The sequence below is a fragment of the Rhyacophila brunnea genome, unplaced genomic scaffold (assembly GCF_057557595.1).
Source record: "Rhyacophila brunnea isolate RB1 unplaced genomic scaffold, BYU_Rbru_1.0 scaffold_6, whole genome shotgun sequence".
Taxonomy (NCBI): Eukaryota; Metazoa; Arthropoda; class Insecta; order Trichoptera; family Rhyacophilidae; genus Rhyacophila; species Rhyacophila brunnea.
The window spans coordinates 9,472,124-9,486,143 of NW_028233276.1; the positions used below are offsets into that span (position 1 = coordinate 9,472,124).

Consider the following 14,020-nt stretch of genomic DNA (forward strand, 5'->3'; position numbering starts at 1 on the left):
GTCCCGTGCGGCTCTGCTCGGGACAAAATGAGAGCTTACATTCTTTGATCTGGCACATGTAAGGGTTATGTTAGGCGGCCGCGCATCGACGTGGCTGCATATACATAACGGGTGCGGAGGTGGGAGTTTTACATACCATTGGGTCTATGCTATGCTTATCGACCGCTAAAGTGATAAAGTGAAAAATATTATCAAACTTAGGGTAGGTTTGTATTAAAATATTAGCACTTATTGTAACAATTACACGAAGCCGGTTTTTATTGTTGCAATAAGTGCTATATTTTAACAGCACCTATCTTGCTGCTGTTAAAATATCGCACTTATTGCAACAATAAAAACCGGCTTCGTGTAATTGTTACAATAAGTGCTAATATTTTGATACAAACCTACCCTAAGTTTGATACTATTTATCAATTTAGTGTTCGATAAGTATAGAATAGACCCACATGTTGTCAAGGGACCCATTGTTAGCTACATAGTGGTAAATTTTTTATTTCGCTATTTTTATTTGGTCAAAAGTTATAAGTAATAATAATAATATAACATAATTTCGGCATTTTTTCTATTTTATACCAGACCCCGCGCATCTATAGTGTCAGGGGAAATCACCATACCCAGGCCCGTCCCGTACAAACGGGCAAAATGTGCATTTCAAGGGGGCGGTCTAATTTATAGGGCGTTCATAATATCCGTAATTTATTTTCATATACCTAATACCTACCCTGTTTACACGTGCATGGATTTACTGCTGACAGTACGTAATATCGCGGCCATAACAAGAAAATGCACGTGTAAACACGCATTGTCATGCAAATTGCAAGATTGCATGCATGAGTCAAAAAAGTTCGGAAACTTCTGAATTTTCTTGCGACAGTAGAACGATAGTGGCGAACCTCCCGGCTAAAAAATGAACTTCACCGCGAAGAGACTCATTTTGAGGTTAACCGATTTTTACGATCTGTCAAATAGTACCATAAAATGACAACATCGCGTTTCGCTTACTCTTGAAGAATGAGATTGGATAGGCAGTCAGCACTTTTACGTGTAAACAGATATTGTCATCATAGTTAAAATACACACTATTGCTGCCAGTAAATCCGTGCACATGTACAGGCGCTATAATGCTAAGTGGCTATTTTAAATAACAACTGCTACTGTCATTATCACATAGAATACTATAACGTAATCTGATTGTTACATTTATAATAAGTCTACTCGGAATCTCCTAACCCAGGGATCGGCAAATCGCGGCTCGCGAGCCACATGCGGCTCTTCGGGTATTGGCGTGCAGTTCTTTGCCAAATTGTCAATTCACATTTCTTACAAAAAAGGTATGATTGTTTTCGTTTTAAATCCGCCCATTGCAAAAGTCGACAAATTAAATATTGACACGAGCACTTTTCAAATATTTTTTTTTTTGGTGGATTTACCAAGCAAAGTGTTATGTAGCTCCAAATTTGTAGGTCTTGCCACCAAAATTGAGGATTTGGAGAGAGAAAAATGCAATTTAATTTCACAACACAGCAGATCGCTCTAAAAGATCTACATACTAAGGTAGATACTACGATGAACAATATAAATACCATTTAGAGAAACCAAATAATCGATGAGAATTTGGAGTCACGCATAAAATTGAAAACTACAAGTTACATACCAAACATACAGATACTCTCCAAAGAAGTGCAAGGAAGGTCATTGGTCACATTAGTTTTAAGGAATGCGTGAAAATTGAATGTAACTAATTTTCTGTAAAAATTATATTTATAATGTCAACAATAAAAAAACTTACATTTGCGTTAAAATCATCTTCACATGATAAATAAATAACAACATTCACTGAAATAAATCATATTTATAAAAATATATGTATGGCTCTCGAATTTTTTTAACCGTTGTGATACTCATATTTGGCTCTTTTCATCCAAGAGTTTGCCGACCCCTGTCCTAACCTAACCGATCACTTTTCAAAAACCAGCAAAAATATTATACCTACCAGTGTGTACCTATACGCATTCATACAGAGTGCATTTTGCGAAATATTTCCCCGTGAAATCATTAGCGACGTAATGTCTCTATTAAATGTCATTTTTAATACCGTTCCCCTATTTAGAGGTCGGATTTCACGGACCATTAAATCGTTTATGATGTCAACAATATAATACAATATACCGACTTGATATTAGGTACTTTACTCTTATAATATAAACGTATAATTATACCTACATGTCTTCTACCTTTGTGAGAAGGTACCTATACTCTATTGTCGTTTCAGATGTAAAATATACTAAGTTACAATGTGGACATTAGGGAAAATTTACATTAACTTCATCAAATTTTGCAAATTTTACATGAGAAAAACATCACAAAGCTGGTATAAATATAATATTATAATTTATCAATAAATATTTTGGAAAAAATTCTTCTTGGATAATAACATTATGTTTTCAGCGGCCCTATGTTAGAACTTGCGAGTGCAAGCTTCCCGCTCGACATGACATCATATGACATAATTGTGACGTACTACCGGAGTGATAATAGCATTCGAGAAAATAACGCTGGTCCGACAGCGGCGTTATTCATTGTCACCATACACATATAGGTGTTTCATCATAATAATATCTACGGTGAGCACTGTGCGCTGGGCGGCATGCCTCGAGCGTGTATTGGCTGACGTCACAATTGCGTCATGTCATCTGGTGACACACGAGTCGATAGTTAGGAAATCGCGGTGCAGGACTGTCTGAAATAAATGCAGTTGGGTGAATTTTACCTATCAAACGTCGATATTATCAAGTATTACTCACTATACCAACACCATGGCCCCCACAAGGGAGATGCTGACAGGGCTATAGCCTGGGTGCCCGAGGTTAGAAGGGGCTCGGCGGGTCGAGTGAGATAAACACACGACAAATTTACTCTAATAGTAAAAAAAAAGTCTCCTGAGGGCAATGACATATTAAATGGACGACTCACTTCATACCCGGCGCGCACGAGAAATTGTGCATGAAAGTCATTCACAGATGTATAGGTAGATGTCACGTGACCATTGACGTATCCGTTTCCATTATGCGATACAAGCTTCGAGAATTTATAGTAATATAACCTTTATTGTAATGGCGTATTAGTGTCATGACTCATTGCGTTAGAAACAGATTCTCAGTTACTTACGACTTCTCGGAGATTAGACGCAAGTGAGCCCACGAATCACAGGCGACTGACTGTCCAATGGTTCCTGTCATTCAATTGCATTGAATAAACATTCATCAATATCTTAAAATGGCATTTTATAAATAATAAATAATACTAACACATGCAAAGTGATATCCCATCTTTCTTGGAGTGTTTAGTAGATTTTTTTTACAATTTTTAAATAGGCACATTGGCATTTTGTAACACAATAATAACGGTGGAGTCGAAACCTGACAGTCAGAAATTTTGTATGGGCCGACCCAGCGGTGTCGCCAGACCGCTTGCAAGCAGAATGTTCATTTGAGCGTAGGATACCGATATTAAAATATGAATTTCGCCATCCGGCAGACCCGACACAAAGTGAGTGTCATTTTATTTTCTAGATGATTCGTCCATATTAATGTCATTGCCTGAGGGGCTATTTCTCGAGTGGACTTTAATTTTATAATTATTTTTAGCGTATTTCCTGATTATTAAAAATTACTATTTATCCAATATGGTGAAAAGTCGCATGTTACTTGGCTATCACAAAAGGGGGTCGCGATCACTGCTTCATAATAAATGATGCTGAGTGCCGACAATTCAAGTGGATTTATTTAAAAATACCAAAAATCACGGAATATCATTTGGGGAACACTACTGTAGAACATTTTACTGCCCTGAACCTTAGCGATAGGTTGGGAGGGACGGGGGGCGCCAAAAATCGTGGCCTGGGGACCCGCTTCAATGATATGGGGGCCATGACCAACACACTTTGCAGGACTCGTCCATAAAAAATGACGACACATGATTTTGCATTTTTTTCATCCGCCCCCCCCCCCCTCCCAGTCTTAATGTCACCCAATTTTTGAGATCTTACTATTATTTAAAAAATAAATTCGTTGAAAATGATAGATTTCACTAGGTACGAGTACCTACTTACATCATAGTAAATGAATTTTTTATTCTCAGTAAAAAAATAAGTTTTAATTTTGTTGGTTTTGTAACACGTTCTCTACAATTAACGCCCCCCCCCCCCTCTAATCCTAATATCAATATATCACCCCCTCCCATCATTAGATCATGATGCCGATGCAATATCTATTTTGTTAAAATCCTATTTTATTGTTTAATCTGTAATTTTCTTGAATTATTATTGTTGTTTTTTTTCATTTTATTTCTTTTGCTATAAAATTATTTTTTGCTTTGTTTTTTTCTCTACTAAGTTGATTTACCTGTACGTTTTATTCCATATGCCATGTTGTGAACGTCTTGAATTAACAATTTGTTATGTGCTCAATGTGTATTTTTTAAATAAATAAATAATGTAATTAAACCTATGACTACTAATGTACCAGTTATATACAATATAAAACATACATATAGGTACACATACAATTTTATACAAAAATACACACCTAGAATATTATTACTTATATAATATTATTTTCAACCACATACAAGTCCGACTTCTTTAAATGTGAGTTTGTAGGGAAAAAATTCTTTATTTTTGTTAACAGCGTCAGGCATAATAAATTCAGAGGCGACTTTCTTTGACGCAAAAGAATCTATTCGTCAGAATATTTAAAATATGGTCTCGAAACAGTTCAAACCAGTCATAAAATAATTATTAAAATATACCAAAACACTTATCCTAAAGAAAATAAACGAATAATATTAGTATATATTATCATCAATGTCATCTTCCATAATAATTGTATAGGGAAGAAACACACTGTTATTTTCATTAAGCAGCTACATTGGTATTTGTATTGTACGGTTTTATTTTATTTTTCAACGTGGAAGTCTCAAAATTAGTCAATGCATCAGACCTCTAATTTCCTAAGCACGCCACTGAAAATAATTGCTGAATCCGAAATATTGGCAAAATGTATTTAAAATAATAGGAAGATTGATTCTATATATTAGTCTACACTACATTTTATTTCAAGCCATAGAGTAGTAGTAGATAGGTATGTCTATTGAATATTCCTTTGTGTATTGCATTCACCCAGTTGTCCGTCGCTCATTTGGCCCGGCGTCCAGCTGGCAGCGCCGAGTCATCCCATTACCTCTTTCCTAAATTATTTACAAAATATGGTAAAGAACAAAAGAAAATGTTTGGAAATAAATACTTGATCAGGCGCGCATATGGTCATGGTATCACGAATTCGTGCAACTATCTGAGGCATTAAATGTTTGCTGTAATATTCGGACGCGGCATCTCTGAAAACAAGACAGCGAAGACGACACAAACGAACACAAAATATATTATAAATTGAGTGGTTCACAAGCATAGTGAATCAAGTCCATTCTGGTTATTTTTGAGTAAGTTAGGTTCAAACATAATATTTGAGTATTTCTAATTCTCTTATGATTGGAATTCCGATGTGTTATTTTGAGTACATTTAAGTTATTATTATGTAAGGGAAATCATACCCTTACAGAATAAGAAATACTCAAAAATCATGTTTGAACCTAGCTTACTCTAAAATAACCAGAATGGACTTGGTTCACTATGCTTGTCAACCACTCAATTATAACCACTAGCATTCGATAATCACTCATAAATGCGACCAGTCGCAATAACTCATAGCTGGATTCCAACTTCCCACCGCTAGACTCAAAGTGCGGAGTGTATGGGTATGGGGAATTTATCCGGAAAATGTGGCGGCGGGATAAATGCAAAGTATTTTGTAGAAGTCCCTCCTGTCGCTTAAAAAAACAAAAATAAATTATTATTATGGATATTCTTACGAAAATAAAATGGACCTCTCCCATACCATTTTTCTATGTGCGCAGGTACAGGCCCTGATCAATGTTTCTCAATTATTATTAGTTATGCTCTTAATTATTATTTAGGTTTTTATTATTGTTTCGAATGTTATTAATAATAATATTATCCATGGATAACCTTTATTGAATCACAATAGGGAAAGCACTAATTGTGTAGGTTAATTTTTTGATCCTTCAATTAAGGATGGAAGTTCCCTCTTTTTAAACGTCATTTTAAAAAAAATGTCTCCGTCTCACTGCGCTGAAGAGGGAGGAAGAAAAAAACTTAAAGGTGCTCAGAAAGTGACGAGAGGAGCGCTTGTCACTTCTCGGAAAAACAAAAGTGGTTAGGCATTGTTATATTTCGCGAACAAGATAGGGAAGATAGGTACATTTTCATTGTCTTTGTTTTGGCTTTTAATGCAGGGTTTGGCTAAGTATATTATTTTTTCTTACAATTAAAATTCAATAAAAAAAATATTAAATGACTTATATATAGCCAACTTCGATGCTTATTCCTCGGTCGATACTCTACATCTACAGCCTGGGGCAGTGATGTCCCGTGAGCATGGCCCCCATATCCGGAAGCGGGTCCCCAGACTAGGATGTTTGGTGCCCCCCCCCCTACCTATCGTTAAGGTGAAGGGCAGAGTGATATTTTAACATTAGTGTTAACCCCTAGCAAGGCGACTTTTTTTACTATTAAAGCAAATTATGGTGTATGTATATCTCACTTAACTGGCCACGCCCCCCCCCCTAACCCCGGGCCACCAGGCTAGAGCCATGTCAGCCCCCCCTTGTGGGAGCCATGCCCATGAGGGTAGGCAGGTCATGCGTTATATATGGACGGCACAGTATTAAGGGGGGCGAGTGAAGGAACAAATGCAAATTTGACAACTTTTGAGAGCAATATCGCTATTCCACGGATCAGACGATGACGTCATCGTTTCATTAGAAAGACAATATTGTTTAAAAAATAATCGAACCATATTAAATACTAACAACATAACCATATTAGGTATTTTATTGTTGAACAAATACACATTATAATGGCGATTTATCGTGTTGGCAAACATTTCATAGGGGTGCCTCCAAATATTGTAGCATTGCAGACATCCATAAATCAAAACCATCACTGTCCATCCATTTAAGATCGCCACAAAAATATATGTGCTTAGTTAGGTAGATATGAAGACATCCAATACAACAATAATTGGTGGATGGTGTGTATATCAATTTAAGGACCTTTTGTGTATTTATCCATTTAAGATCGCCAAAAAAAATATAACATGTGCTTAGTTAGGTAGATACGTAGACATCCAATACGACAATTTGATACTAAAAATTAAAGGCGACGGCGCTCTAATACTGCCGTCACTGTTTTGGGGTGGACCTTGCCTATCTAGATTTTATGATATTAAATGTATTTGAAATCAATTTGCGCCATCGTTCTCCATGTGTGTTCAACCACCACTGAATTATAATTTACTCCCCTCTTTGTGAACGTAGTGTTAATTTTATGCATATATATATTTTTTAGTAATATGTAGGTACTTACTTCACCACATTTTCCAAAAAACACCGGTTTTGTTTTACGACGTCATCGATAATTGGATAAACTCCACAGTGTGTGAGTGTTGAACATAGGTAGGTATTTAAAATATGTATAGGCTGGAAAATCTGTTTTATAGACTTTTTTTCTAATATTATGTATTTTTAAGACTTTTAAAAGTTATGTATTTTCAATAGAGAACGCTACTTTTTTAATTCGTGTGAAAATTCACTCTTCAATAAAACATACATACCTAATTAACGTTTAAATAGTTTAAAATCAATACTTACATAATATATACCTACGTAGCTGAATTAAGTATCTACTAATAAAGAAATTAGTAAGAAATGCAACGTATGCCTATAAATATCCCAACCCTGCATTTTAATCTTTTGACTGGATGCCACAAATAATCCTTTATAAAGATTTAAGTGGGCTGTACCTACTACCAATTCTCTCAAGGAACTGCAACTGGATGTCAGGGTTTGAAAATCGTTTCCTTAAAACGTTATAACGACAGCTTACCTACCGAACTATTGAAGTGTCTACTAAAAACATAAAATAAAGAGGCAGAATAATTATTTGTAGTTCTACTACCGACAATAATTTACTGTAATTACCAATAAAATATTCTTTGCGATCATTCTCTGGTTTAGTTCGGTATTAATTTTTTCTCTTTAAATCGTTTTATATGACAATTTTATGGTTATTTCCGCGTAAATGGTGAATTTTTTCCATTTTCTTTATAATATTATTATAGTCGGAATAAGAACTTTTTATAATTAATAATAAGGTATAACCAGGAGTAGGGAATCCAATCCCGAGCCAAAATTCTGATCCCGGGATTTCGGAATTACAATTTGACAATCCCGGTATCCCGGGACTGGTCCCGGGATTGGCATTTTTTCCATTGTTAATATAATTTTTTTTATCTATTGTTGATATTTTATACGTTTAATCTTGGAAATACATAAGTTTAATGGAGTAAATAATATTGTAATATAAATAATAATGTGAATTTAATGTGCGATTGCTGTTTCTGATAGTAAAGACTCAATGAATGGGTTAGCGAGATTTCAAATAGTAAAGCAAATCATGGTGTACTTAATATGGCCTTTCCGCTTCATACATATTATAATTAGTCAGCCAAATATGAAACTGCCGTAAAACGTATGAGATCATGGTGGAATTATTTTGTTAATAGTGCGAAGCATTGGTTTTTTCCAACCTTTCTTATTTTTATTAATTTATGTGAAAAAATAAAATGAATCGGCAACTTACACATGGGTCTACTAGATATTAGATATTAGAACCCTTGCCCCGCCCCGCCTCCCAAATTAGTAAGGGCCCTGGATTGCGCAACTTTTAGAAGATGGGAATCCAATAATTATTATTCATTATTTTCTAAATTTATTTTCCAAATGTTCGAATTTGTCAATAGGTACTTATAATATGTACCTACGTAATTATTATTAAGTGCCTGTAACCTACAGATATCCGCAAACAACATTAACAGGTAATATTAACTATAATAATTGTCCGTAGGTACTGACACGAAATAAAAATTATTTACATAACACTCTATGGACCCAACACGAAACGAAAGCCTGAAAATGCTCAATATAATTAGACATAATTTTACAAACAAAGCAAGAAGAAGACTATTATTTTTTAAATAACTCTTTTTTAGTTAGGTACCTATATTGTGTTAATATGTCATTGCTATGTGTAATTTTGATGTTTTTGGGCTCCCAATACGATAAAATTATCCGAGGGCTTCTTCAAGATTAATTTCAGTCCTGATTAGTAAGTAGGTACAATAAAAACGAAACAATAATGCGGTCGGTCGATAATGTGCGTGTGCGTGTGCGTATGGGGAGCCGTGATAATTTATTAATGCCTGGCAGCCGATGACCGCGTAGTCGTACGTATACATACATATACAATCGACGAACCGCATCATTGTTTCGTTTTTAATGTACGTACCTACTATTATTATGTTACAACTAATTATTATTATATTGATGTATATTTAAATTTAAGTATTAAAGTTCCATTAATATTACTAAATAATCATTTTTTATGGTAAGTACTATTTATGGATTATTACTGTAGCTGTGACATTATAATAATGTTTTAATATTTTTTAGCGATGGCAATATTTAAGGAATGGCAACACGCGTTATTATCCCTCGCTATTTTGAAGTTTAAAGTCATATGTTGATTGTTATTCCTGTTTATTTCTGCTTTTATACTGAATACAATTGGTATTTTAACGTATAAAAAAATGTCGAAAAGTAATCCGTTAAAACGCAAAGTTGATAATTCCTCTTCTTTAACACAATGTAAAATTGACACTCCGTTGGGATGCATGACAGCTATCGCTGGTGAAGACTGCCTTTATTTACTCGACTTTGACGATGGGAAGAAGTTAAATAAGAAAATCGAAGCTATAAAGAATGAGTTGTCTTGTGAATTATCCATCGGTGAGACAAAGATACTACATTTATTGAAGGACGAGCTTGGAAAATATTTTGAAGGAACTTTGAAGGAGTTTTCAACACCTGTTAAGTTTTTTGGCACAGAATTTCAAAAGGTACCTAATGATTTACAACAATTATATTACTTTTAAATTCCCGCACACTTTTTACTATCTTACCATTTTCTCATTCGTCCATATTCGTTCCCCTGTGGACACAAGGCGATGCCTTCAGGAAATCAATCTTCGACGCTCAATCTTTTTGTGTCTTCATAGGTTATGTCAGCTTCCTGTAGTTCCACCGAATAACAGCTTCTAGACAGTATTTAATAGACATGGCTTTCTAAAAATCTTTACTTCTCTCAAATTAAGTAGGTAATACAGTAGAACCTCGATATAACGGACAAAATATCCGGTCAAATTTGACAATTATTAAAAACAGCCTGTTAATGTTATAGATGTTTAAATCTAAGTGTCATGACACGCATGATAATCTAATATTTATTGACCATTCATCATATAACGAAATTATTACAATTAATACATTACTCTCATTACTTCTTCTTGCACCCTGTCACGACCCAGCGTTGGGGCATAGGGCAAGTTCGCGCCACTTTCCTCGATCCATCGCCAAATCTTGGGCCTCCCGCCATGCCAGACCTGCAGTGCGTAGATCTCTTTTGTAGCACCACTGCAGGGTGAGGAGGGAGAGCATTTACGTAATTTTAAAAAGTTGATTAAAAAAAAAACCACTAGACTTCAAAAGTGCAAACAGAACTTTAATCTTTTTTCAAAGCAGGATTACCGAAAGCAAGCGCATCCAGATCGATCATTAACGTCACTCCACAACGGGTGTATATAGATATATCATCCAAATACGCGAATAAACAGGAATTTGTTTGTGTTTTTATATAACACACTTTCGGCTTTAATGGACACCGCCTCACCCGCATTTGTCTGTTATATTGAGATTCTACTGTATCCGGATGTATGCCATAAGTGCGTATTTGTTCAAATAAAGTTTGTGATTTTTACACATTTAGGCTATGTAGGTATAGTAGGCATTCATTATACATAAATAAGCTAATTCATGGTTGCTCTGAAGATCTTCGATTAGCCGTTTTGATGTCACATAAGGATAATCTACTTTATTGCAAGAGTATAATTATAAAGCATGAATACAAAAATGTATGAATGACCAACTTCTACATATAGAAAGCAATAAAAAAAACTTGCATTACATCTTTATTTCCTGTATGTAAGTCATTACGGTAATTTATTAGATACATTTTACCTCTGTTTTTGCCTACAATATGACTGTACGACCATATTCTTATAAGACATCAATATCATAGCACTTATAAAGAATTTTAAAGAAAAGTTTAAGAACGAAACAAATTCTAATTACAATTTTTTTCTGGATTACGATAGAAATTAGATGTTATATAGTTTTACGAAAAACATGATTTATATTATGTTTATTTTTATTTCTATGAAAAAATATGGGCCATTCAAAAAAGTGATGTGTGGGAATTCATATGTGCACTTTTATATTAGGTCTTCCCATAAGTAAATAATCTGATATTTTAAAAATGTTTGAAATGGTCCAAAAAAGTTTAATCTGAGATATATTTTATTTATTTAAGATTTCTTCTTATCATGCCCTTGAATTTTCAATTCCTTGGCGATAGAATCCTCTCTGTTTCAAGCTGAAGAATAAATGAAGCTCTCTTCCGCCAACAGAAGAGGTGTCATTTCTCACACTAGGCACAAAACACTGTCAAAAAACAGACTTAGTATAAATGGGAAGTCATGGCACATACACTATATTTTCCTGACCTACTACTAAGTATCATGATTACCATATTTTCTGCAGTCTACAAAATCATATTTATGGGAAACAGTTTAGTACTGAAGATGATGTCCGAAGGGAACTTGATTTATACTTTCCTTGAGTGATTTTTGCTTAAGCATCCAATATTTCTAGCTATGCCACTGGTTTTTATTATTGTTTCAATTGTATAATTTTGGTACTTCCACTTACCTGCATTAAAGTTTTATGATAAATACATAGTGTAAAAAATGAGTGAGGTAGTATCGGTCAATCTTAGGAAACTTTTTAATAATGAAAAATTAGCCTTTGGATCCATAAATCAGTTTTTATGAATTTCAGGAAAGTTGGCTGCAGTTATCCAAGCTATCTTATGGCAACATCATGACTTACGCAGACCTGGCAAAGCAGCTCGGGAGAGATAGTAAACACGCCCGAGCAGTAGGAAGCTCAGCTGGGGCGAATCATCTTGTCATCATAGTGCCGTGCCATCGCTTAGTGGCCTCCGGGAGTCAGGGTGGCTACAGCAGCGGTAAAGACAGGAAAACTTGGTTATTGAAACATGAGGATAGCTTTAAGAAAATCAAATGAAACCATACTTATTATTCATTTGGATATTGAAGGTCTGATTTGTTTAAATAGCTGGTTTCTGTTTAAAAAAAACTAATGAGTCTCCTTAACTTTGACACAAAAGATTATTTACCAATAATAGATGTTTAAAGTTTTCTTTTTCTGTTTTGTAAAATAATACATTTATTTAATTTACATTCTTGTGTAATTTACAAATTTATATCTCTCTTAATTGAAAATATCAATATAATAGTTCACCCATGTTTTGTCCAGAATACAGATAATGTAAAATATATGCTTATTATGAGACATTGTTTGATGAAAGTACCTATCGTCGTTGAAACTAGAAAAATGCATAACTCCGTTTTAATCGAAAATTGACTTTTAATGCCATCTAGTGGCCGTTGTTAATATCTATCTGTCTTGCAAATTATGTAATTCAAAAAAAATTGTAACTTATTAAATCATGGATGATTTAACTACAAAACCATATATTTGTATACAAAACCATAATATCTTTTGTCTCTCCTGTAAAGTAGTGTTTTTGGCATTACACAATTTTCTAGTTTCAATATTATCCTTTTAAATATTGTGTTTATTATATGAGGTTAGTTAGAAAAGTTTGTTAAAAATCCAATAAACACATTTTATTGGAACATAATAATAATATGTAATTGGTCCAATGATTTTCCTATGTTTTCATACCATCTGAAAAATAGTTTTTGTTGAATTTTGCAAAATTGCCGTTGACTATGGCGATGACATCCTAATTCTTTCCACTGGAAGAAATCGCTGGGGGTTAAATCCGGGGAATATGGTGGATAAGAAACCAATTTGGAACCCGATTCATGCAAAGTTTGAAAATACAACAGTCGATTTGTGGAATTTTTATCCTGGTGACTATGACCGACCATGTCCGATCCTAATAAGATCAAATGGGCTTCCACAGAGTCGAAGTTTGTATTATCAGTTTTTTTTTTACGAGAAATGGATGTGAGCCACTTGCTCAACTTATTAGGTCCATACCCTGACACATACACAAATTGAAAAACAATATGTGTACTTGCCAGACCCAGGATTGAAACTTGGGACCCATGGCGCTATAGGCCAACGCTTAAGCCGCGCAGCCTTCGTAGGTGAATAATATATGACGTCTTGTCTTTAGAAACACAGTTCTTGAGTGATTATTGTATAGGACCCCTTATTTTTATCTATTCCAGAAAACATGCAATATGTCTTTTGTGAAATCCTAATCCAGAATATACAGTAATGACTTCCATTAATTAGAGACGAGGTATACAACCTGTAAAACGACGTTAATATCAACCAGAAAGACAATTAAGTAAGAAAATAACTGTCAGCCGCCTTGTTTTTCTGGTGGTTGGTTTTTGACCATGTCCTATCGCGTTTTATAAATTGTACACCCTCTCTGTTAGGTTTCAATTCATTAATAATCTATATTTTATATTAGGTAGACATTTTATGATATACATGTTATTTAACTTTAAGTCGATTTACTCAATTCGGTCACTGGAGCAATTGTATTAATTCAATTCTCAGCACCTCATTATTAGAATAATTTCTTGTGTATATTAGAATATATAATTTTACAATTAAAAGTACAAATTGATTTGGCGTAATTTTT

The 14,020-nt window shown here is 34.3% G+C and overlaps 1 protein-coding gene across 1 annotated transcript; it reads left to right on the forward strand.

The window, feature by feature from the left end:
* The first annotated feature begins 9,697 nt into the window (after nucleotides 1–9,697).
* Nucleotides 9,698–14,017, forward strand: agt (O-6-alkylguanine-DNA alkyltransferase). The gene is made up of 2 exons (XM_085957300.1): nucleotides 9,698–10,091; nucleotides 12,148–14,017. The coding sequence occupies exons 1-2, from the start codon at nucleotides 9,783–9,785 to the stop codon at nucleotides 12,394–12,396; spliced, it is 558 nt and encodes a 185-aa protein (XP_085813426.1). The 5' UTR covers nucleotides 9,698–9,782; the 3' UTR covers nucleotides 12,397–14,017.
* The last annotated feature ends 3 nt before the right edge of the window (nucleotides 14,018–14,020 follow it).

What these genes read in the sequence shown, in the direction of transcription:
- agt (XM_085957300.1), top strand. Translation starts at nt 9,783, where the DNA reads ATGTCGAAAAGTAATCCGTTAAAACGCAAAGTTGATAATTCCTCTTCT. An exon ending in TTGGCACAGAATTTCAAAAG is followed by an intron (nt 10,092 to 12,147) that starts GTACCTAATGAT and finishes TATGAATTTCAG; the next exon opens with GAAAGTTGGCTGCAGTTATC.